The sequence below is a fragment of the Hipposideros armiger genome, unplaced genomic scaffold (assembly GCF_001890085.2).
Source record: "Hipposideros armiger isolate ML-2016 unplaced genomic scaffold, ASM189008v1 scaffold_134, whole genome shotgun sequence".
NCBI classification, from domain to species: domain Eukaryota; kingdom Metazoa; phylum Chordata; class Mammalia; order Chiroptera; family Hipposideridae; genus Hipposideros; species Hipposideros armiger.
The window spans coordinates 2,975,779-2,998,765 of NW_017731484.1; the positions used below are offsets into that span (position 1 = coordinate 2,975,779).

Sequence of the window (22,987 nt, forward strand, 5' to 3'; positions counted from 1 at the left end):
TAGATTGAAGAACAAAAGGACAGCAACTTGTCTGTTCCCCTTTCCCCAATTCCCCAGCACTGTTCCCATCCCCCCAATTCCCCAATTAAAAAAAAAAATTTTTACCCCTAACTTTGTCCATTAAAAGGTCTAAAACCAATGACCAATCCAGTAAAAAGCACTCCTGATGCAGACATTATGGTCTCTAAATACCTTTTCCAAAAAAAAAAAAAAAAAGCAACCAGAGACCCTTAGAGGAAATAGCTCATTCCAGGTTCTGTGGCAAGAAATATACAAGAGGGCTGGCCGAGTGGCACGTTGGTTAAGAGTTGGCTTGGGATGCCAGCTCTGAGCAGGAGGGCCCTGGTTTGGATCCCACATGGGCCAGTGACACTTCGCCCTCTGCTGCTAAGATGGTGAACAACAGCTCCACCTGGAGCTGGGCTGCAGTGGGCTGCCATAAGCTACCCTAAGTGGCCGGCAGCCAGTATGAGTGGCTGGCAGCTGGCGTGAGCTGCCAAGAGCCGCTGCGAGAGGCTGTCCAGTGGCCAGTGACCCATCTGCCTCAGCCGGGAAGAGCGCAATGATGGTGCCAACTTGGGCCAATGAAGCAACGTCCTCCACAACTAGACTGAAGAACAAAAGGACAGCAACTTGTCTGTTCCCCTTCCCCAATTCCCCAATCAGCCAAATACAGAAAGTGGGCAATTCTGTAGAAAAAAATGACTGTTTCTTCACAAATGAATGGCATTAAAAAAAGAGAGGAACAGTTAGAGATTAAGTGAAACCTTAAGAGACATACAACTAAATGCAATTTATCTTAGTTACTTTAGTTGGATCTTAATTTGAACAAACCAACTGTAAAAGACATTTTCGAGGCAATTGGGAAAAGTTTTATATGGACTGGTTAATCAACTATAATATAATTACTGTTGGTTGGATATGTTCACGGTATTGTGATTGAATTGTTCAAAAGTCCTATTTCTTGGGGGTGACTGGTTAGCTCAGTTGGTTAGAGTGTGGTGCTGATAACACCGCAGTTGCTGGTTAGATCCTATGGGCCACTGTGAGCTCCACCCTTCCTAAAAGGTTAACTATGGCATTGTAGCATGAAAGCTGTCTGTAACCAATGACTATGGCTGTTCCCCAATAAAATTAAAGAAAAAAAAAGTCCTCTTTCTTAAAGCTATATACTAAAGTATTTACAAGTTGAATGAATTATGTCCACCATATGCTTTAAAAATAACTCAGAAAAAAGGGGGGGGGCCCAGGGGATGAAACAAAAATGGCAGAACATTAATAATTGTTGAAGTTGGGTTCATTACATGAGGCTCATTATTTAAGTATGTTTGAAATTTTCCATAATAAAAAGTTAAATAAAATATAGATCATTTGAAAAACAATCTAGTTCTTGCTGCTAACCACTTGAATTGAAGGGAAGGAAAGCCTGTCAAGTTTAGAGGGGTGAGGGAGGTGACAAGGCAGGGAAGGCTCTGAACTTGACCTGAGCCTGGCAGGAAGCTGTGAAGGAGATGGGAAAGGGTGGGAACCAAGGTATGTATAGTAGGGTCAAAATCCTGCCCCGCACATGCTAGGTGGCGTGCGTTCCTATAAATGAGAGTGGGTGCTTGTTCTGTCTCTTTGGACACACTGTAAGCCCTTTGAGAAGGAAAAGACCACCACTCCCTTGCACTCCGTACCTTTCCCATATTCTCGCTTCCCACATTCCCAAACTAACTCTCTAATCCAGGGGGTAGCACAGCCGGCACCCAATCACCCACGGACAACGGAGTGCTGGTGTATGGCTCCATCTACTGGTAGTGCTGGGAACTGATGCTGCCAAAAACAAATAAAAAATGCTCCGATGAGAAGTGGAGGATAATTTTTGAGAGACCTGGTCCTTCCCCGGCAGAAAGATAAACACAGGCCAGTTAAACATATAAGAAGCCTTTAATTTTATCACCATAAACATTATACTCTGATTGCTCATATACAGTATAAAATATTTATTCCACTAAATAAATAAGACATGACATTATTGCAAACGGCACTTAAACCTCCCCCCAGAGATCAGACCTCCTAAGCCCACGCAGGGGGTGCTCCTGAGATTTTGTGCAAGAGTCACCAAGCACAGATATGCCCTGGGGGCTGAGACAGATAAAGGTTCGAGGAGCCACACTGGGTGCTTCTGGTTCGAGAACAGCCCCAAAGAGAGGGCTGTGGAGCCCGTAGGGGGTGGGCAGCTCCTTCATCAGCCCAGCCCTTGAGGGAGCACAGAGTGGGGCAGGGCAGGCGAGGCCGAGAGGAGGAAGGCTAGGGCGGTGGCGGGGACCTGGAGCCCACCCTCCGCCTTCCCGTAGCCTTGGGTAAGAGGAACTGGGCTATCAGCTCGGGTGAGCAGAGCTTCCAAGCTCCCGGGTTAGGCAGTTTTGGGGCCAGACCAGTCACTCCAGGAGGAGGAGATTCTGGCAACACTTAGCCCCATAGCCAGCCATCTCAGGGGACCCAGTTGTTGGGGATGTCACCACCCCTCTACTTAGTTAAATAAATAAGTTAAATATTTAAAGGCCTGTGTCCCTAGGATGGTGACGCAGGGGCCAACAAGCCATGATAAAACATAGGGCTGGGGGACTCGGCGGGAAGGCAGTACTGCGGGGCCAGGCAGCATCCCTTCTCCCCTCAAGACTCGGCCCCCCAAGTAACTTTCATCCTCTCAAATCCTGTGGAGGAGAGTTTCACACTAGAAACTCCCACGCAAGAGCAACACTGGGGGAACCTACAGGATATGGGGGCTTGGAGATGGGAGACCTGGTGGCTGAGTTTACTCAGCTCCCCAAATCCATTCTTTAGGTATGTTTTGACCAGGACACTGTTAACCCTTAGCCTGGGTAACCCCCTAAAGGTCCTGCATTCCAGTGCAGGGTGCTAATCAAATGCTCCGCCCTTCTCTCCCTATAGAAGTCCAGACTGAAGCCCATTTGGAGAGCTACCAGCCCTAAAGACTGGGCAGAGGTGAGAGGGAAGCTCTGGTGCCCTGTCTGTGCAGCTATGCACCTCAACGCCACAGGGTGGCAGAAGAGAGCCTCACCACTTTGGCAGCAACAGACACTGGGAGGCCAGCCCTGTAGCCCTAAGGGGCTAACTGGAGCATGGACTAGGGGGACCTGGATCCCAGTGAGGCAGGCCCTCCCTCAGAGGGTAGGAAGTACTCTACACTGAGTATTTGGCCAAGTCACTCTTGTCAAATACTACCCGCGTAGCAAAGTAAATGGCAACCAGACCCAGGCCTGCAGCTGATACCATATAGGCAGTCACAGACTGGCTGAGTTGGACGATAGAGCCCATAAACAGTGATGGGGCCACCTGGGACAGCAGGAAGGCACTGTCCAGGATGGCGAGGTCCAGGCAGATGCCCCTGCCTGGAATAATCCTGGTGGCCTCCGGTGGCTCGCCCACGACCACACGCATGGAGAGATCGCAAGCAGAGGCCCCACAGAGTGTGGGTGGAGATGGGAGGAGGCCGCTGCCTCCAGCACCCACGTGTCCGTTGGGGAAGGGGGGGCCAGCCTTGGGCCCCGGTGAGAAGCTGGTCACCAGGCTGTCCTCACTGGTACCACCGCCAGCATCTCCTTGGTATTTGGGCAGGAACACCTAGGGAGGGGGAAAACAGAGGAAAGAAGAAGGGACAAGGACCGGTGTGTACCCAGGCATGGGATCCGCTAGCTATGAGAAGAGACCCTGGCCTTTTATCCCAGGGGCTAGAAGAAACCAGGAAATGGGCCTTAATGAAAATCAGGCAGCGGGTCAGAAAACTGAGCAGAACCTGCTTGGTCTGCATCTAGCCAGGACCCTCCTGGGCTGGGGGGTGGGGGGAGGCAGGGGTGACAAATCAAACCAGAAGTCTAAGACTCCTCTAGCCTCTCCTAGAACAGGTGGGTGGCCGACAAATGCAGTACTGCAGGCTGGGAAGAGAACAGAACCCCAGGGTAAAGAGAAAGACGAGCAGAATGAAGACAAAGGCAAGACATGTAAGAACAGAGGAGCAAAATCCAAGGCTGGAGCCCCTGATGGCCCAAACCCCTACACTGGCTCTCCTAACTCTCCCCCTTCCTGGACCCCACCACTTGGCCATTGGGAAGTCCTCATCACCCTCCTCAGAAGAAGCTCTGCTCCCCCTGGGGCTCAGGCCCTGGCTGGAGTGGCTGCCCTGCTGTGAGGTCTGTGGCCCCCGCCTTGAGGCAAGGATGGGTCCAGCAGACCTGGCCTCGAGGAACAGAGGAGCAGGAGGTATCAGCTTCCTCCTGACTCCACACCTCAGCTGTGCCAACTGTGCTAATGTGGCCCTTCGCCCTATCTATTCGCTCTCTGCCTTCGATCACTCACCTGGCCCTGCCCTGCCCCCACCTGCCTGAGCCTCCTATTTAAGGAGAAAGCTACAACTTATCAGACTGTCCCCATGCCCACTAGTGCCTAACACAGAAGAGTTCCACAGTTGGCTAGGGTAGAGCTGGGAGCCATGGCTGAACTCAAACCTGACCCCAGGGGAGCTCACGGCTCATGGAAACGGGTAAAGGCAGGCGCAGGTGGTGTGCAGTGCCACGCGTGCCATCAGCAGCTGCTGGAGTGGGCCTCTCAGGACCCTTCCTCCATGTCTGCCACCCTGGGGAAGACCAGTAAGGCTGGGGCCTGGAGAGGTCCCTAGAGAGAGACGTGCTCCTCAGGTAGAGGGGAGGACCAGCCCCCGCATGCTCCCTGGCACGAGTGTACGTGCCCAAGCCTGGCCTCCGGACAGCAGCCCCCCAAGCTCCCAGGCAGGCAGCACAGCAGAAGAGTGGAGGCTGATGAAGGTTAGCAGTGTGGTAACAGGCATGGCAGGACCAGGCTCCCCAACCAAGACCCTGGCCCCTCCCTCCACCCCTGCAGTTACTATTCGGTTAACCAGCCTCCCAGCTCCGTGTTTCTCTGCTACGCGACTCATGCCCTACAAGGGCAGAGGCATATGTCTTCCCTGCAGTCTGGAAGCTCTGAGCGCAGGCCTCCATCTCCTCCCTCGGACAACCCAACTTCTTGCCTGTCTGGACAGAGCTCTATACCCAGGGCTGTAGCTCAGGGAGGCCAGTGGAGGGGACAACGGTGACCACACAGCCGGAAGGGGGCCCCTGGAGGGCCTGGGTAGGGTGAGGCCCCCTGACTTACACAGTGCCCAGGTGAGTGGTATCAGGTGTCAGACAGAGATCTGCCGTGGGGGCGGGAGAAGGGGACGGAGGCAAAGGAGTGCGGCAGGAAAAGAAAAGAGAGAATTCGACAGAAAAGGAAGATAAACCAGGAGAGAGGGCAGTAAGGAGGCTTCCCCATCTGGAAGACCAAAGCAGGCACTGATCAGTCACAAGGCCCCTCCCAGCCTCTCCCTGAAGAAGGAGAGGTTGCCAACACCAGACCAGCTCCGCTCACCGCTCACCGTCTGCTGAAGCTAGACCCCAGAGGTCATCTGATCCAGCCCCCTGCCTCTCTACAGAACAACCCAGCCCAGACTGAGGGCTTCTGCTAGCCTGATTCTTCAGGGTTCCCAGAGAAGGATTTCACATTTCCTGCAATCTTCCACACAAGTGCTTTATAGTCCTGACACCAGGAAGTCATTCCCAGGATCTAATCTACACCCTCCTTCCGCAGCCCACTCTCTGGCCCTGGGGCTACGTGGGCTTCCTCTCTGATCAAAGAATGCCTTCTCCAACTGCTCCCCCCCCACCACCACTCCCCGCACCCCACACCTCCAGCATCCAGTGAGTACCTGCTTCTCATGGTGGTAGAGGGAAGCTAGCGTGTAGGGCAGGATCTGCAGGGCAGAGAAGGTGAACCCAGTGAGGGCTGCTGAGGCGGTCACCACGGCTACGCTGCGGGACAGGCATGTGGCACCAGCAGCCACAGGAAAAGCCACCACGCTGGCCAGATATACCGCCCGGGTGCCGAACCGCTGCACCAGCCGGTCCATGACCAGAGAGAAGAGCAGGGAGATGGCACACTGCAGGAACAGCCCCAGGCTGCCCATCCGGACCCCTGGACAGGGAGGCAGGGAAGAGGCGGTCAGACAGGGATGGGGGAGAGGCCCAATACAATCTGGGGGGGCTTAGAATTAGGGCCCAGGGGCACCTGCTGCCCAAGATATGCTGTAGACCAGCCCTGCTCCCCAGCACCCTCCTGTAGAACAACAGGAGTCTCGGTTCTTCCACTGGCCTCAGGGAATGTGGCCAAAGCTGCTGGCTAAGGGCAGAGAGAGATGTTCTGAGGGTTGACTGGGAGCCTCAGCTAGTGCCCAGCTAGCTAGGAGGGTGAGAGGGAACATAGGACAGTTCTGCCAGAGGCTCCAAGACAGAGTTCCAGGATGCCTGAGCGCAAGGTGCTGGGAGAGGATTTGGGCCGCCAGTAGGGGGAGCAGAGGGCACACTGACGTTAGGGCCAGGAAGACCTGAGACCCAGCCTTGACTCCCCCACTCCCTTTGGACCTCAAATCAGCTCAGCCTTTTCTTCCGTCAAGAGGAGCAAGGACCCTGAGCAAACTCAGGGCAGCCCCGGCTCTATTGAGACTGCAGGCCACGCTGCTGTGTGCCCTGATGAGCCGCACATGCCGCTTGGGCCCGTTTTCCTGCTGGGGGAATGGCGGTACAGAGATGCACAGCTACCAACCCAGGCACGGGCGGTGGGCACCTCCCTATGCCTGAGCCTCCCCTGAAGAGCAGCTCCCACAGCAGCTCCCCAGCCACCGAGCCTCACCTTCATCGTAGTGTCTCCGGGCCTCGGTGCCTGGCTCAGCCCTGGGCACACCCTGGTACAGCCCCTCGCCCACGAAGTCCGTGTAAAACAGCGTGAAGGTCATGAACGCCATCCAGCTACACAGCTCAGCCACAAAGAGTCGGCGCAGGGTGCGCGGCACACGGCAGCAGAGCTGGTGCAGCCGGGGAACCAGGGTGCCCAGGTTCCGGAAAGCCAGGCGGGCGCGGCATGGGCAGCAGTGGGGCGGTCTGGAGGGGATCGACAGCCCTTCTGCTGGCTCAGCTGGGCCCAGTGCTACCTCCTCAGTCACAAACAGTGTGGCTGCCACGCAAGTGAGGAAGATGAGAGTGAGCAGGCCAAAGAGGCACTCCTCCTGGGTGCCTAGGTACGGGGCCAGGGCACTGGTGTCCCAGTCAATGGCAGGCAGGAGGTAGCCCAGGCAGCCCCCGAGACTGATCATGAAGGCGTAGACAGAGAAGGCCTGGCGACAGTGGTCCGGGTCCCGGAAGAGGTCAGAGAGCAGGGCCTCCAGTGGAGTGAAGCACACCTGGCCACAGAAGTCCAGCAGCCCCACACCCAGGATCAGCAGTGCCAACTCCAGGGGCCTGGTGTCCGGGCACAGCAGGCCCGCCAGCCAGCCAGCCCTCGGGATGAGAAAGAGACTCAGCAGGACGCCCAGGGACAGTGCCCAGATGAAGGGCCTCCGACGACCATAGCGTCCACGCCAGTGGTCACTGGCTGAGCCGAGTAGTGGGACCGAGACCAGGCCCAGCACTGGACCGATGCCTGCAAGAAGGACAAGTAGTACGAGTCAGAGGCTGGAACCCTTAAAGATCAGGGGAAGGGTGGAAAAGACCATGATACTATCACAGGGAGGGCCAACCTTGTACTGGGTACTGTGCTGAGTACTTCACAGGGACTCTAATTTACTCCTCACGGTAAGGATCACTAAAGCCCCATTTGAAGATGGGGAAACCAAGGCATGGAACAACTGATAAGTGATACTTGTGTCAGGCATAGAGCTATGGAGGGTGGGAGGCAGGGCTTTAACAGGCAGTCTGACTCCGGAGCCTATAACTCTGACAGAGCCCTTTCTTCCAGGGAGTCACACGATGGGGACCACTTGCTTTCTGTGGCTTTAGCAGAATTCATCTGCAGGTGCTCAGTCTCTGACCCACGGGTTAAGAAAGAGCCCTGGCTGGGAGACCCTGGTCCTACTTATCAGTAGCTAGCTGTATAACCTGGCTAAGTCACCTAACCTCTTATAGACCCCCAGTATCTTCTCTGTGGACCCGATAACTTCAGAGGCTTGTTGCAAGCATTAAATGAGATAATTGATATAAATTATAAAGGGCTAGACAAAGGGGAAGGGCCATTTCTCCAGTGTTGCATATGAGCCAATCATTGTGCAGGGGCCAGTGGTATAGCGGGGTGACCAGGTCATGTCCCTGGACTCTTTTCTTCCTCTTGAGCCCTCCTCAGCCCGGGGTCACTCCTGTCCCCAGCCACATCAACCCAGTAGATAGCCACCTCTCCCGCTGAGCAGCTCTTTGGGCAGAGACACTGTTGCCCTACTTCCGGGCAGCATGCATCTGGAACAGGAGGGCAGGCGGATGTGGTGACTCACCCAGCACCATGGTCATGAACTTCTCCTCTACCCCCACTTCCAGCAGCAGGGGTGGCACGTAGGTGATGCCAGCAGCCAGGCACACCTCCAGGCCGAAAGTCAGCAGGTTGACCAGCAGGAGCTGGGCTGTCCGATGCCGTAGCAGGGGGCTCACCCACAGCCTCTGGACCATGGTGGGCCAGGCAGGTAGGGCTCCGGCCTAGTCACTCACTCCAGAACTGCTCCGTCCTAGCCCGTCTCCAGACGCCCAGGCCTCTCCTTGCTGCCACCGGCTGACTAGGACTCAGCCAGGGGCCCATTTCTGCCAGCCCTCTGTGCAAGTCCAGCTTCTCAGCCCATGTTAAATGCCTGTTGCCGTGGGGTGCCTGGGTGGGGACATATCACTCAGATCCTAAAAAAGACAAGGACAATCAAACACTGAGGTGTTAGTTAAGAGCTGGGAACCAGATCTCCAGGATTTGCTCTGAATTCTCTGAATCCTGTTCCCTCCTGGGCTGATGGCGTGGACCTGCCACCTAGGTGCCACCCCCATACTGCCCAATCAGGAAATGCATGTTAATATTAGCCTAAGGCTGACATAATTAATAAGGTAAATATGATTTTTAAACCTCAGCACATTCCAGAGCCAAACAGATGTCGGTTATTCTGTATCTTGGAAGATCTTTGCAATTGCCCTTGCCTGATAGTATGGAAAAAATCAAAACAAATCAAACCAAATGAATTCCCAGATCCCTGGGCCCTGTTATCAAGGTGCCCCCGGAGACCCTCTGTCAGGCCAGGTTTGTTTGCTTTGCGCTCTCCATTTCCCAGAGCTGGGCTGTTCAATTCCCCTTTGTTAAGAGCAGCACTTCCTATTCTGCACTGCCTGGCCATGAGCCATGCTGCACCATAACTCCCACCCCCAAGGACGAGGACAAGGGGGAAGGGAGGAGAGGCTGTGGTTTGTCGGGTCGGGTTTGAACCTGTCATGGACACCACTGAAAAAGCGCTCCCCTGGAAGAACCTGGGCCTGAAAACCTCTCCCTTAGTTTCTCACCGTGCTCAACACTCATAGAGAAGAAACATTCCCACGTGTGCTGCCCAACTGTCATGGGACAGTGGGGCCACAATCGGGCCAGGCTGTTCCCAGGTCCCGGCCTCACGGGCGTGAAAGCGTGAAACTGCACCAACTGCCATGATGCTGTGACGCTAGGGCTGGCAGGAAGCCCCACCAATTCCCGGCAGCCTTTCTCTGCTCCTCAAACAGCTCAATTCTCAGCAGGGAAGTCCCCACAGCCCTTCCTGCTAGGCCTGCCTCTGGGGCATAGAGATCCCACTGGGCGAGCACCCACCCTGTGCCCCACACCCCCAGGGACGCTTGCTCCAGGACTTGCTCTCTGAAAACAGCACCCACTGCAGCCTGCCCTGTTTAGAAGTGACTACAAGGGAAGATCAAGTCAGTCATGAAGAGGAGATATGGAGAGGGGGTCTTGCTGAGGAAAGGCAAGAATCCCCTAACCTGTCACCCATTCCAAAGGAGGGGTGGTGCACAGAGCTTCAGGCTCCTAGAAGCGCGTGCCTTCCCTTGTCTCAATTCTATACATGCTGTTGAAGGGCACTACTTCTGTGCAAAGTCCGCAGTGGAGGAGGGCCCAGCTCCAGTCCCCTCCCCCACCTGGACTCCGCCTCAGCCCTCATTCATTCCCTCTTCCAATCTCAGTATCTCATAATTTGGCACTTCAACCTCTTTTATCTTTTCAAGTGACACTCAGCCCCGCAGGGCCTTGCGTGTTGCAACACGTGTTATAGGTGCTCTCTGAGCTGTGCCACAGAGAAATCAGATGGCCATCAGTCCTGGGTAAGAGGTTTCCATCCCATAAATACTTTCTGGGGCTTTACTAAGGCTAAGCAACCCACAGCCTCCTCTCCACAGTTCCACTTAAGCCCAAGCTATCCACTTTGGGAAGACACACAGATTCCTATGGGGGTGGCATGGGGAGAAGTGTAAAATATTGACCCATCCCAAAAGGTGGGTAGGGACACCAGACATCAGTCTTAACTGGGCGATTATGGGTTCAGCTGAGCTGAGCCCCTCCCCAGTGGCACACTGCCAAAACGCCCCCAAAAGGAAAGCAGGAGATGGTACAGACACCAAGGGATGCTGCTTTCCAGCCTGGAGGGAGGGGCTCTGGGTCAAAAGTCTTCCAGTGCATTCTACTCCCTGCCTTCAGCCTGGGCAGGCCCTGGACACTCACCTGCGCAGGGATTTTAAAGACCAGGCCCTCCTTGAGCAAACACAGCCGGTCAGACCCAACCTCACCCACAATCTGCCCCCATTCCCAAGCCCCAGTTCTCTAAAATAAATCGCAACTCCAGCAACTATTAATCCCCTCACCTGCCTCCCTCCTTCCCTTACTCTGGCTCCATAGCCCACAAGGGAGACAGGCAAAAAGGGGTAAAGAGAAGAACTTCCCCTCATCTTCCTACAGCCCCAAAAGCCCATTAGCTGTCACCCCCTCCCCAGTGCCCCTCTCCGCCTCCTAGGGGCTCCTTACCAGGTAACCAGGGGCTGGGCCAGGTAAGGAATTCATTGAAAGGAGTTGGGTAGGAAGTAGGCTGGCTCCAAGCTCTGCTCTAGACTCTCCGTTCTTAGGTTGCTGAGCCCGTCCTTTCCCCTTTTGGTTTCTGCTGTGCTCTGGGGCCACTCACCACCCCCAGACTTGACTCTTTTCAGCGCAGAATTGCTTGAAGAACTCATTCCAAGCCCATAAGAATACTCTCCCTTCCAAAACCGCCTTTCTTCTCCTTACGTCTTCCCCAGCGCCTGGGTCTTCCCCTCTTCATTCATACTCCAGGGCCCCCAGGGTGGAGGAAAAGAGAGGACGCCCACATCACTCACTCCTGTCACCAGCTGTCCCTCTAGGCCTTCTTCTCTGGGGCACGAACAGAGAAGCCCAGGCCCTGCCCGGCTCCCAGCCTCTGACAGGTGAAAGGACAAGAAGTGGTTCAACATCATTTCCCCTCAGCCTTCCCCCATCCCCGCTCCTACCTGGAGCCCCGGCACACTTCTCACCAAAACTTGAAAGGGATGGGTCACTGTTGGGTCCCCTGTTTGGGGAGCTCCCCTGTCCTCCTCACGGACACAGGCAGGGCAACAGATCGAAATCCCCCTCTACTCTCCAGTCTCAGAGATGCTTCTGACTCAGACCCTCCTGCTCCTGGAGCGCTCCACCTGTCTGGCAAACAGAAGATCAACCTGAAGATCCAGCCTCCCAGCTCACCTGGCGGGGAGGGACCGGGAAGAGGAGAGAAGTGGAGGTACAGAAAGGGGGAGTCTGGCCTGACCTCCTGGAAAGGAACGGTGGCCTTCTAGGACAAGACCCTCTCAAGTTCCAGTCATCTCCCCTCCTCTCTGGGGCCCCGGATCACCGGACAGCCAGAAAGCTGGAGGAAACCAAGACCTCTGGGAACCTTCCTGGAGATCCGCCCCAAGCCAACTTTCCTCACCCCTGGGGGAGCAGAACCCCAGCCCAGAGAGCCAAGGGCCCTGGCGGGATCAGCGAACCTGTGTTCAATTTGCCCAATTCCAGAAACCAGGAGACCTACGTGCCCCGTGCTCCAAGTGGCACCCCCAGAGCAGACGGTGGGCTGCATCACATCCCACTGCAGGTTAGGCCCCAGCAGAGAGCATGGGGAAATGGAACTGCAACAGGAACAAACTTGGCCTGAACTTTCCAAAATTCAGACGACAGAGTGGAGGAGGAGGGAGGCAAGGGGACCAAGCCCATGCCGGTAGCTCCCTACCCAGGAAGGGAGGGTCAGAGGGACATATAAAGGGGCCTTTGAGGGCTTTCAAAGGGGCTCCTGCCACCCCTTACGGCTGAGGTGGAGCTGGGGGGAGCAGAGCCCCCTCCGCTGACAGACAGAGGCCAGAGGGAGCCTGGGCTGGGGCAGCCCCGCCGCGGGCCAGTGTCAGGCAGCAATTCTATGGCCTCTTTATGCGGGCCAGCGTCCCCACACTCCGCCCAGACACATCAAAGGGCTGCAGCCCCCACCCTGACCCTGCTGAGCCTGCGACCCTGCAGTCCTCCCTCCACACTCACAAAGACAGTCGCTTTCTCACAGCTCCAGGGGAAACGTGTTCCTCTACCCTTCACAGCCAGGCAGCCCCTCCCAGCAGAGGAGGAAACTGGGGATGGGGGGGGAGGCTAGCCAGAGGGGTAATGACTCAACGGTAGGAGGGGGTGTGGTCACTCCAGGCCAATTGCCCCAATACACACCCTAAAATGTGGTCTAGCCACAGGCCAGGACTGCGTGCGTGTGGGGCGCAATAGCAGGTGGAAGCTGTAAAACTGAGAGTTAGCAAAGAGCCCCATTCCTCCACACAGGACTGGATCCCAGAATCTGGTTCCAAGCAAAGCTCTCCCAGGCTCTCTAGGCTGGAGGCAGGGAGGAGGCCTGGGGGTTTACCAGCCCAGCCTCCCTGTCATCCATCCCCCTGCCTCAGTCCCACACTACCAATGTCCTTGTCCTTACCTAGTAAAATCCAGCATACTGCACTCCCAAAATGAGCTCCACCCTATGGCAGCTCCCAAGGGGCCCTAGGGCACCTCAGAAACAGGATGTGCTGGCCAGCCAGGAGGGCTGCAAATGAGCATTCTTGTAAGGCAACGAGCTCTCCATCATCACCGATCCCCTTGTCAGGAATGCTGTGCTATGGGAACTCCTACCTGGGCAGCTGGGAAGAGGGGGCACAGGATTCGACTGTGCATGGCTTTGTGCTTTCCAACCCATATTTAGTCTTTGATTTTCTGGGCTCAAATACTTCCAAATAAGCGAGGGTCAGCTTTCCCTGATCCCACCCTATAAAAAGGCAAGGATCTGCACAAATAGCTGAGGCCCACGACTTTGCAGGGCTCCCACGGACACCTGAGAACACCACTCAGAAGGCAACCTCTGCACCTCCAGGAACTGTAAGAAAGAATAAGGGCCAAGCAGAGGGAAGATCCACCCCCTCTTTTCTCCACACTTGCTCCGGGGCTCCAGCTCCCCCCCAGGGCCCAGAGGCCAGGGATTTAGAGTTCGCCTGCTGTGCTGTCTTTTCTTCGCGTAGACTGGAAGCCTTCTGCTCAGCAGCTTGTCAGAGAGAGTGAGGGGGCTGCAGGCCGGGACACAAAGGGGGATTAGGGAGAAACCTCTCGGCCTGCAGAGTAATCCATCAAACTCTCACCCGGCTGCCAGCACCGACCCCTTCCCACTCAATTCCCTTCCAGCTGCTGGGGAGGGGGGGGCACCCCCTTTGGCTCATGAGCCCTGTCACATCGGGCAGCAAAGAGAATCCCAGGCCCTGGGGGGCCTGAGGGGGCACACTGCAGACACTGGGAAAAGGGCAACAGCTCCCCCCCCCCACTCCCCCCCAATGTGTGAAAACCCAACAGGTGGCAGTGGCTCGGAGGAAAGTTGCTTTTGTTGCCCTGTCTGAGAGCCCCAGCCCAGCTTTTGAAAGGAAACAAATGCCAGAGTAGGTTGGGGAGGGGAGGCGAAAGGACAGCGGGCAGTCCCTAGAGCGCTCTGATCTCCCCCTCCCCATCCCTCTCCAATCCAGTGACAGGCCTGACCCTCACCTTGGCCAGTCAGTCCCAGCCAGAATAAGCCTAGATGCAGCACCCCTCCCAAGGGTCACCTGGCAATCCCATGGTGACAGTAAACACACTCATACATCTGACTCCAGGCAGTGAGCCTCCCCATCAGACTTCCTTTCTGAGAACAGCTCTGACCCAAGGTCACACTGGGGCACCTTGACCAAGTGCCCTCCAAGCCAAGACAACCAGTACTCTTCAACCTGGAGCTCTCTTCCAACTCAGGGGCCACAGGCCTCTGAACCTGGAGGATTCTGTAGGGTGACCTAGCTTTGGCAATCAGCCTGACCTAGGTTCGCACGCCAACTCTACCACATATTACAACGTGTGGCCTTGTTAACTGACCTCCCTGAGCCTCAGTTTCCTCATCTGTAATTAGTAATAGCAGCTAACACTGAGGTTTATTACATGCCAGGTACTCTTCCAAGTGTTTTAATTTTCCAACCTCCCAATGAGGTGGGTATAATGAATAGACCCATTTGGCAGGCAGGAAAACTGAAGTCAAAACCATCAGCTTCACAGCCACATAGTGTGTTTGAAGCAAGTATGTAGTAGTTCCTGGCAGCCTCTCCTTCAGTTGTTTGGGCTTCTTCAGTGGAGAAAACAGGGAGAGGGCTTTCTCATTCCCAAACAGGAACAGCAGAGGTCAGAGGGCGACCAGCTACCCCTTTCTTCTCTCTCCCTTTCCCCTCTCAACCTGGAGCCCCCCACCCCCACCCCCAGCGCTTTCAGCCCAGAAGCAAGAGGAATGCCAAGAATGTAAATGCCTCCCCAGGTGCTGGCCCCAACAGGTGAGCAGAGGTCACTGCAGCAGACCTGCCTGGTGTCGAGGCTGTGAAGGGACATGGAGGGTAGGATAAACATCCCAACATCATGAAACTGGGTGGTTCTCATCCACAAGGGAAATAATCACAGTGGCCGACACCTGCTAACGTTCTGGAAAGTGTCTGGCATCTGCTGGGTTTCTGACATACCTCTCTCTCTAATTCATACCATTTGTACAACCCTACAAAGTAGGTACTATTTAATATTCCTATTTCACAAGAATAAAAATTGAGAAATTCATTAACATGCCCAAGGCTACACAGATAAAAAGGGTTGAATGGAAAATTCAAACCATTTGAGCCGTCCAGTGGTAGGTGAGTGACTGCCTCACCCGGGAAGAGCGTAATGATAATACCAACTTGGGCCAGTGAAGCAACGTCCTCCACAACTAGACGGAAGAACAAAAGGACAGCAACTTGTCTGTTTCCCTTCCCCTGATTCCCCAATGCTGTTCCCCTCCCCCAATTCCCCAATAAAATCTTTAAAAAAAAAAATTCAAACCATTTGAAAATTCGGGAAAGTGCTACAACCTGGGAGCCAGGACAGTGTAATCCAGTTTCAGCAACTTTTGTAGCTGTGTAGCTTGGACAAGCCATTTCACCTCTCTGGGACTCAGTTTCCACACCTGTGAAATGAGAGCTAGTAGATGCTGTCTCAGGTTCTTTCCAACTGTACAGCTATATGATCTCACATCCACCCCACCCCACCCCACCCAGGCAGGGGGCTCTTCATGGACAGGTGCCCACTAAGCGCTCACTGACAAGACCACATGGCATGGGGGGCGGGAGTCATAGCACTCCACCCACGAGCGATAAGGGGAGCCGGGTGGAGAGCCCCTCAGCTGCACTTAGCCCATCCTTCACCTGCCTTCACACCGTTCAAGTACAACAGAGCACCAAGGGTCAGGGGTCACCTGAAACTGAGCCAAGAAACCAAGATATCTGGAGGCAGAGTGCCCTCTTCCCCACTCCCTCCCAGAGTTGGACTCTGCTCCTGGCAGAAATGAGTGACCAAATTCATTCCCTCCGTGGGCCACAATAAATGCTTCCCTAGGAGGTGGGCTTGTGGTCCCAAGAAATCCCTTGGTCCAGGGTGGGAAAGAGGAGTGTGGGGGAACAGGGAGTTGGGCACAGGCTCTAGGCCACTGGGAAGTTCCCTCCCCCTGTTCCCTTCTCTTCCTACAGCCCCTGCACAGTGAAACCTGAACTGGCCTACCTCCTAGTGAACTTGAACTTTGCCAGTCAGCCAGACCAGGCAGCTCTCCCCATCTGTGCACAGACAACCCTTGTCCCCTTCCTGCAGCCTGGCCTTTCTTATAGGTGAGCTACTGGTTTGTCGGAAAAGTCATGACGCATTTTGGCAACGAAAAAAATACATCATGACATTTCCAACAACCCAATATACAGGGAAGAAGCTAAGGGTTAAAGGGTCTGGGCAGACCCACAGATGAGCAGAGCTGGGAGTCAAACCAGGGTGCTGGTCCCAGCTCTGCCACGTCCCACCTCTAGGATCTCAAATTCGATGGTCTCTTAAGGACCTATCAGCCCTGATATCCTAGGGTCTGTGACCAGCCCCACTTATCATCAGAGGATTCTGGGCCGGACTCAGTCCTATGGAAATGTGTTCTCAAAAACAGTCATTCAGCAGTGAGCAAGGTGCAAGCAGGTTCCAAAAAAGACTCTTTTTAAAAAAAATTTTATTGTTTTAAAGAGCCCTAATCTGTCCACCCCTGGAGGAAGTATGCTTCATTGCATGAAAAGGAACCTCCCCCAAAGGAACTTCAAAGAGTATTAAAACTCACCCATCCACACATCCACCCATCCATCCATCCAACACTTACTGAGCCCCACTTATGTGGCAGCCCTCTGTGAAGGTGCTGGGAACAATGGACTGCAGCCCCCGATAGCAGAAGAGACAAAAGGCAATCAGAGTGCAATGGAGTGGTACAGGTGCAAAGACACAAGTTCCGCACGTGGGGCACATTCAGTTTTTCCAGGGCTTCCTAAACAAAGTAGCTGTGTTGCTGAGCCTTGAAAGAAGAGCAAGTGGGAACTATGCAGAAAAGGGTAGATGTCTGCAAAACACAGCCTCCGAGGCCTGGGACTTCCACACCCACCCACCTCTCCTTTGGTCCCTCCCTCGTGGGGTGTGGTGGAAAGGATACCAGACCCAAAACCATGGCACTGGGTTTTGATCTCAGATCTAGGCCTAACATGGGGATATTCATCAACAGTGGGTCTGTTTTTGCTTCCAAAGTAGTCATTGTGTTCCAGCCACCTCCCCTGGACTCCCTTACCTCTCCCTTTCCCCTGAGCCCTGTCCAGCTCAAGTCCTGCACCTCCCCCAGGGGCTACCTGGAACCCAAGTTGTCAAGGTTCCTCCTTTTCTCCCCAGTCTCACCTGCACTCACCCAGCAGCCCTCAAGGTTGGATATCGATAGCTCATGGTCCTCCTGATCTGGCTTGCAGTCCTTTCCTGCCCCGCACCCCACTAGCCCTTCAGTTCCTGGAAAGCAGAAAGCACAGTCCCTGACCAGACCCTGAGAAGGGGGCTGCTCAACAGAAGGCCTCACGGGTGAGGCTGAATCAGGATTCCTGTCTGATGTGATTTGACCAGCGTGCCTGGGATTCAAGGCAGGGCCACATTCAAGGCTTTCAGGTGCTCAGCTCACACTAGCGACCGGAGCCAGAAGTGGAAAGCTAGATTGCCACATCCCTAGGGATGGGCCAGGTGCTGCCAGTTTAGATATTATTTGTCTGCTCAAAGTACACTTGAGATTAGAAGGGGGTGGGGGGCGCACGACAGAGCACTGGGGATAGAGGGACTGCTGTCTCAGGCAGGATGCCTTCAGGGGCAGCCAATCTGGCTAGGCATTTGGTCTGGCCCGAGTTTGGTGACTGAGGGGCTGTGGGACTATGGGACCAGGGGCTGGTCTCCTTCTTGCTGGCTTATTCCAGCTTCCCAGAGAGACTGATCTCCAGAATTAACAAGGAAGGGGAAGGGAACAAACATGTATTGTGCACTTGGTCTGTGCAGGCCTTTGCTAAATATGCCTATCTCATTTAATCCTCACCGTAACTTTGCAGGGTGAATATTATCATCTTCACTTTATAGACACAGAAACCAAGGCCAACAGGTGAGATAGGCCCATCTCCAACATCAGAAACAAGAGGCCCCACAAGTCATTCAAGGTCAGTGCCACTTCCTGTGGAGGAGGAAACAGACCATGCAGTAGAAAAAGGGATTAAACAGGAAGTTCTGGCCAGATATCAGGACCATCCCGTGATGGCTATGTCACCAGCCCCTGCCCCCAAGCAGGGACACTTAATACACTGCACAAAGCTCCACACTCCAGCTCTAATGCTGGGAGTCAAGTGGCATCAGCATTTGAGACACTGGGCCTGGTACCAACTGGTCCAGCCTCTACCCTCACTGTCCAGCAAACAGGGCCACTGACTGTTCAAAGAAAAGCCAGGCTGGGTTTTTCTTCTGGACACTGGAAAGCAATGCAAAGGATCCCAAGGGTTAGGGAGAGAGGACAGAGTAGAACCCAAATTCAGAGCACCCTCTCCCTATCATACAGTTTCCCTAAAAATCACTACAAATTACTTTTCTGCAAAGAAGGCTCTTAACCTCAGGATATATATTCACCTCCATAAACACTGATTTGAGGAGGTAAATGGGCAGGGGTTACTGGACAGATTTTTTAAAAGTTACACACAACATTAACAGGAAGAGGCCAGGACATCCAGTTCTGGTCTGTTCTTTGCACCGGACCACAAATTCAATTGCATGTGTTGTTCACAGCTTACGTGTAGTTATATATGAATTCCCTTGCTAAGAAACTCCGGTCTCTAAGTGTAAACCAAAATGATTGCCTCCATTGTCACCAAATAACAGCAGTGACATTTGTCAAGTTCTTTTTACCAGCAGCTGCTGCACTCAGAGCTTTACCTACATTAGTTTGTTTAATCCTCAGAATACCGTTAGGTAGGTACCACTATCCTCATTTTGCAGAGGAGGAAATGGAAGCACAGAGAGGTGAAGTAACTTGCACAAGAGAAAATGGGATTCAAACCCAGGCAGCTGGATGCTAGAGCTCAGCCTCTTACCTAGTCCTACTGACATACCCCAAAGTCGAGGAAACCTTGTTCCCAAAGAAACAAGGTCTGCAGCAGAGCCCAAGAATGGAGTCCCAGGCTAGGTGCTGCTGTCCATTCAGTCACAGTCACAATACAGTGGATTCGGTTAATGCTAGCTAACATTTATTGAGCACTTATTTCCTATAGAGCACACAGTCCAGTGCTCTATATGCGTGATTTAACAAAGCTATAATTGTTTATATTTCATATATTACATATTATATATTTATATTTATATTTGTTACATTTATTATTTAATAAATAACAAAACTAGAGTAGGTATTATTATTATCATCATCATCATCATCCTCCTCCTCCTCATTTTGCAGCCAGAATACTAAGGCTGAAAAGAGGTTAAGTGACTTGCCCAACATTCCACAGCGAGTAGAGCAGCCGAGATACAAACCCTGTCTTTCTGACAGTCTGGGTTTTTCTCCATAATGTTGTGCTATCAGACAATAATAGTCCAGATGATAGTGCTTAATTTCACTTTTGGAGTCCTCCATCACCCCCGCCTTTCTGCCTTTTCTTCCCAGAGGCCTGGACAGGCTGAGAAAGGGGAATCCACACCATCCCTCCACCCTTCAGTGGCCTGGAAGGACCTCAGTGGGCCACCAAGGATCATTGTCTAGTTCCTTCTCTTTTCCCCCCTCTTTCAGGGTAACTCAGAGCCAGGAGAGGCAGGGGCGTTCACCACACACTCCATGAGTACGTAGGAAAACTTCCCCCACCCCACCTCCCACTAAATTGGGGCCTGTATGTCCACAGCTGCACATTCATCCACAGCTGTATTTTTATCTTCAGACTCATCCTGCTGACTCAAGCTCCATTTTTCTGAGCACTTTTAGAACAACAGAGTCCTGGCTCCATGACAGGCCTGGGGGGAGGAGATAAGCGAGGAATGAGGGGATGGGACCCATCCAACTAAAGGGCTGTGACCTCACATATCGTCCCACTCACTCCCTAGAAATTGCTCTATGGGTTTCCTCAGGCTCCCTATCCAGCCTGCGCCTCCTGGGCCCTGCCTTCCCCACCTCCAAAAGCCAGCTTGTGCCCCAGGCCTGGGGCAGGTGAGTCCACACCAAGGCTATCTGGCTCTGAAAGGAGATCTGCTAAGCATATCAGGAGAAGCAGCCAAAAGCCCGCAGGGCCTCACCTCTACCTCTGAGCAATGCTTCCAGGAGCTCAGCAACAGTCACTCTGGGCCCTGGTCCACTGGCTGTGCCCAGCTGCAGAGTCCAGGGCAGCAAGGCAGCAGCTGGGCTATTCTTAGTCTCTGCTCCACTGGGATCAGGTCTGTGTAACAGCTGAAGGGCAAGTCCTCACCAGGTACCCACCATGCCAAACTCCTCCCTACCCCCAATTCTGTTCCCTTGAGAAAAGAGGAAGTATAGGGCAGTGGCCCATGGCAGAGGGAAAAGCTGAGCTGGTCAAAAGTGTTTTGGGGGAAGATGGGAGCTGATTCAGAGGTCAAGAGCAAGAGCAACTCACTGGGCTTGGGCACCTGAGGGGGGACAGGAGACTCTGGGAAGAACTGACCCTCACCCTGGAGAAACCGCAGGTTCCTGGGGGCTTCTCCAGCAGGCCCACATTCTGCCTAAGCCTAGAGCCCTGAAGGCTGTAGCGGGAGGGGGGGGGGCAGGTGTCACCTCATCACACCTGGTTGCTGATCTCAGAATCCTCACCATCCCTACCTGAGCCCTGGCAGGCAGGTGAGGAGAACGCGCGGCCTCTTTTCCCTTCTCCGGGACACATACGCACGCACTCCAGCCTCAACTCCCTGCCCAGAGCCTGGCCCCAAGACTATCCCAAAGGCTCAGTCACCTTTCCCGCGGCGTCCTGTCAGCCGGCCCCCTTCCCGGCTCCCAAGTCCGGGACTGTGCGCACCGCGGTGACTCATCCTGCCCCTTTCCGGTGAAGCCGAGACAAGGGAAGAAAATATATGCAACTTTCCAAAGAAAACTCTGACGCGGGAGGTGCAACAGGAGCCAGCGCCCGTCCGCCCGCCGCTGCCCACCCGCCGCTCTGCCTGGGACAGCGGGGGCCCCGGCGCCTACAGCCCAGCCCGCCCTCCGAGAAGAAAGCACAGCCCCGCGGGGACCCGAGCTGGCGCCCCGCACTTCGCAGCTCGGCTGCCGAGTCACCTCCTTTGGGACTTGCGGGGGCGCGGCGCCCGGACGGCCACCGCGCGGTCTCAGCCAGCGGGGCGCAAAGCACGAGACACCACCGGGCCCGGCCGGGCAGCGCCCCTCCCCTTCCCGCGCCGGGACCCTGTCCCCAGGGAGAAGAGGGGGTGCGCTCCTACCTGGCCCAGGGGAGCGTCTGTCACTGGGGCCGGCGCGGACGAGCTCGGCACCCTCCTACCCCCACGCGCGCCAGCCGGCGGCTTTTAAATCTCCAGGTTACTCGGCGGGGGGAGAGAGCATGCGCGCTGGGGCTGCCAGGAGGGGGCGGGGCGAGGCAGGCCGGAGGGAAAGGGGGGGGAGCGCCGGGAGGGGGTCCGGAGGGGTGGGGCTGGTCCCCAAGAAAAGAAATCGAGAGGTCTCCAAGCTGTCTTTGTAGCACCGACCGCGACGGGCAGCCCCCGCGTGGCTCCCAGACTGCCCTGTCATTACCTAGGGCAGTGCACCGCCCCCTCGCCGCTCGCCACCCAAACATTTAGGTAAAAGCGACCCGGCAACGCGGGGCACCTCCCCTCCCCGGAGCCAGTCTGTGACCATGAGCCGTATGTGCTCTTCTGGTCATACCCCTGTCCCCGGGGCAGAGCAGCACCCCACCCATCCAGGACCAGCCCTTGAAAGATGTCACATTCTCCCCGAGTTACTCTTCCTACTGTTTGCTATTCTCTGAGGCAGAAAGAGCTTCCTTATAGCTAACTCAATCCCTCTTCCTGAAGTTAAAAGCCAAATTCCATTTATTTTTCTCCTTAGGGTGTGTATGGGTAGGAGGGGGTGATACTTGCCAGTAAAATGTTCCCTTTGTCAGCTGTTGAACAAGATCCCAACTGATACCTGTTCCCAGAATGCCTCTGACAAGAATGGAACATTGCAGGTGGGAGACAGAAATGGAGGTGGAGGCTAGCCTTGGGGTGGCGGACCCAGTTTTGTCTTGTTTCTTCCCTGGAGTTTTATTAGGGTAGAAAGAAATTCCAGTTGCTGTGGATTGTTCACTTGACTACTACAAAATCACAAGAAGATACCTTTGAAGGGAAAACCTAATGGGCTATGGCCCTAGACTGGACATTGGGGCACTGGGTTCCAATGCTGGCCCTGCCACCCACCAAGTGTGATGTGGAAATCCCTTCCATAATCTGGGCTTCTGTAAATAGAAGGATTGGCCAGATAACCACCTCTAAGGACGCCTCCAGCTGGGAGGCAGAGAAGAAAGGGAAATAGAGAAGAAAGGGAACAATGGAGGCCTGGTGTCCTGGGGAAGACCGAGTGGGTGCAGGAGAGAGCAGAGAAGAGGAAAATCAAGAATCAACCTTCTGAGTTACTGAACAAGTTTAACTTGAAAACTGGGAGCGCCCACCCCTTCAGCAAGCAACCCTCTAGGGCCCAGTGGCTTCCCAAAGCCTTTGGCATACCCGTTTGTGGCCAACAGAGAGACTACAGTGGAGTCCTGGGTCCCCGAGCGGGTGTCCCCACTGCCCCAGAAAAGAGGGCTGGAGTCAGGGGGAATTCCAGGTCAACTGGAAAATTACAGAGCCAAGACAGAATGGATGGTGGTATTTTCCAGGGTTGGGGAAAGCGCACTGGGAGCAAGAGGGAGTTGCCCCCTCTCCGAAGAGGAGGAGCCCCCCCTCCCCTCCCTGATTTTTTGCCAGAGGCCTACATGCCTTATGCCTTGTGAGCAAACAGCGTGGTCTGAGATCCTGGACCCCACCCAGGAGCCTGGCCACCTGGATCAGTGCCAGGTACACTGCCCCATGCAAGTGACCCTTCTCTACCAAGCCAGGTGGATGCACTCTCCAGGCCCCTCCCAACACAGGGTGCTATAGGGCCCTCTGCTGTGAAAATGCTCCCTCC

The 22,987-nt window shown here is 54.6% G+C and overlaps 1 protein-coding gene across 12 annotated transcripts; it reads right to left on the minus strand.

The window, feature by feature from the left end:
- Positions 1–1,910: 1,910 nt before the first annotated feature.
- On the minus strand, positions 1,911–21,359 carry SLC45A3 (solute carrier family 45 member 3). Of its 12 annotated transcripts, none has more exons than XM_019649754.1 (8): positions 21,265–21,359; positions 17,891–18,022; positions 11,427–11,589; positions 10,909–11,332; positions 8,375–8,765; positions 6,748–7,533; positions 5,768–6,033; positions 1,911–3,630 (listed from the first exon to the last, which is right to left on the minus strand). In XM_019649754.1, the coding sequence occupies exons 5-8, from the start codon at positions 8,544–8,546 to the stop codon at positions 3,190–3,192; spliced, it is 1,665 nt and encodes a 554-aa protein (XP_019505299.1). In that variant the 5' UTR covers positions 8,547–8,765; positions 10,909–11,332; positions 11,427–11,589; positions 17,891–18,022; positions 21,265–21,359; the 3' UTR covers positions 1,911–3,189. The 12 variants fall into 12 exon arrangements, with proteins under 12 accessions (XP_019505299.1, XP_019505298.1, XP_019505296.1 ...); XM_019649753.1 differs by lacking the exon at positions 17,891–18,022 and adding an exon at positions 20,784–20,866 and having other exon boundaries at positions 11,427–11,585; XM_019649751.1 differs by lacking the exon at positions 17,891–18,022 and adding an exon at positions 20,784–20,866.
- Positions 21,360–22,987: the final 1,628 nt, after the last annotated feature.

Excerpts from the sequence above, each read along its gene's own strand:
- SLC45A3 (XM_019649750.1), bottom strand. The coding sequence starts at position 8,546 with ATGGTCCAGAGGCTGTGGGTGAGCCCCCTGCTACGGCATCGGACAGCC. Across the intron at positions 6,034-6,747 it reads CCGGAGACACTACGATGAAG|GGGTCCGGATGGGCAGCCTG; the intron begins GTGAGGCTCGGT and ends CTCCCTGTCCAG. Across the intron at positions 3,631-5,767 it reads TCTACCACCATGAGAAGCAG|GTGTTCCTGCCCAAATACCA; the intron begins GTACTCACTGGA and ends CCCCCTCCCTAG.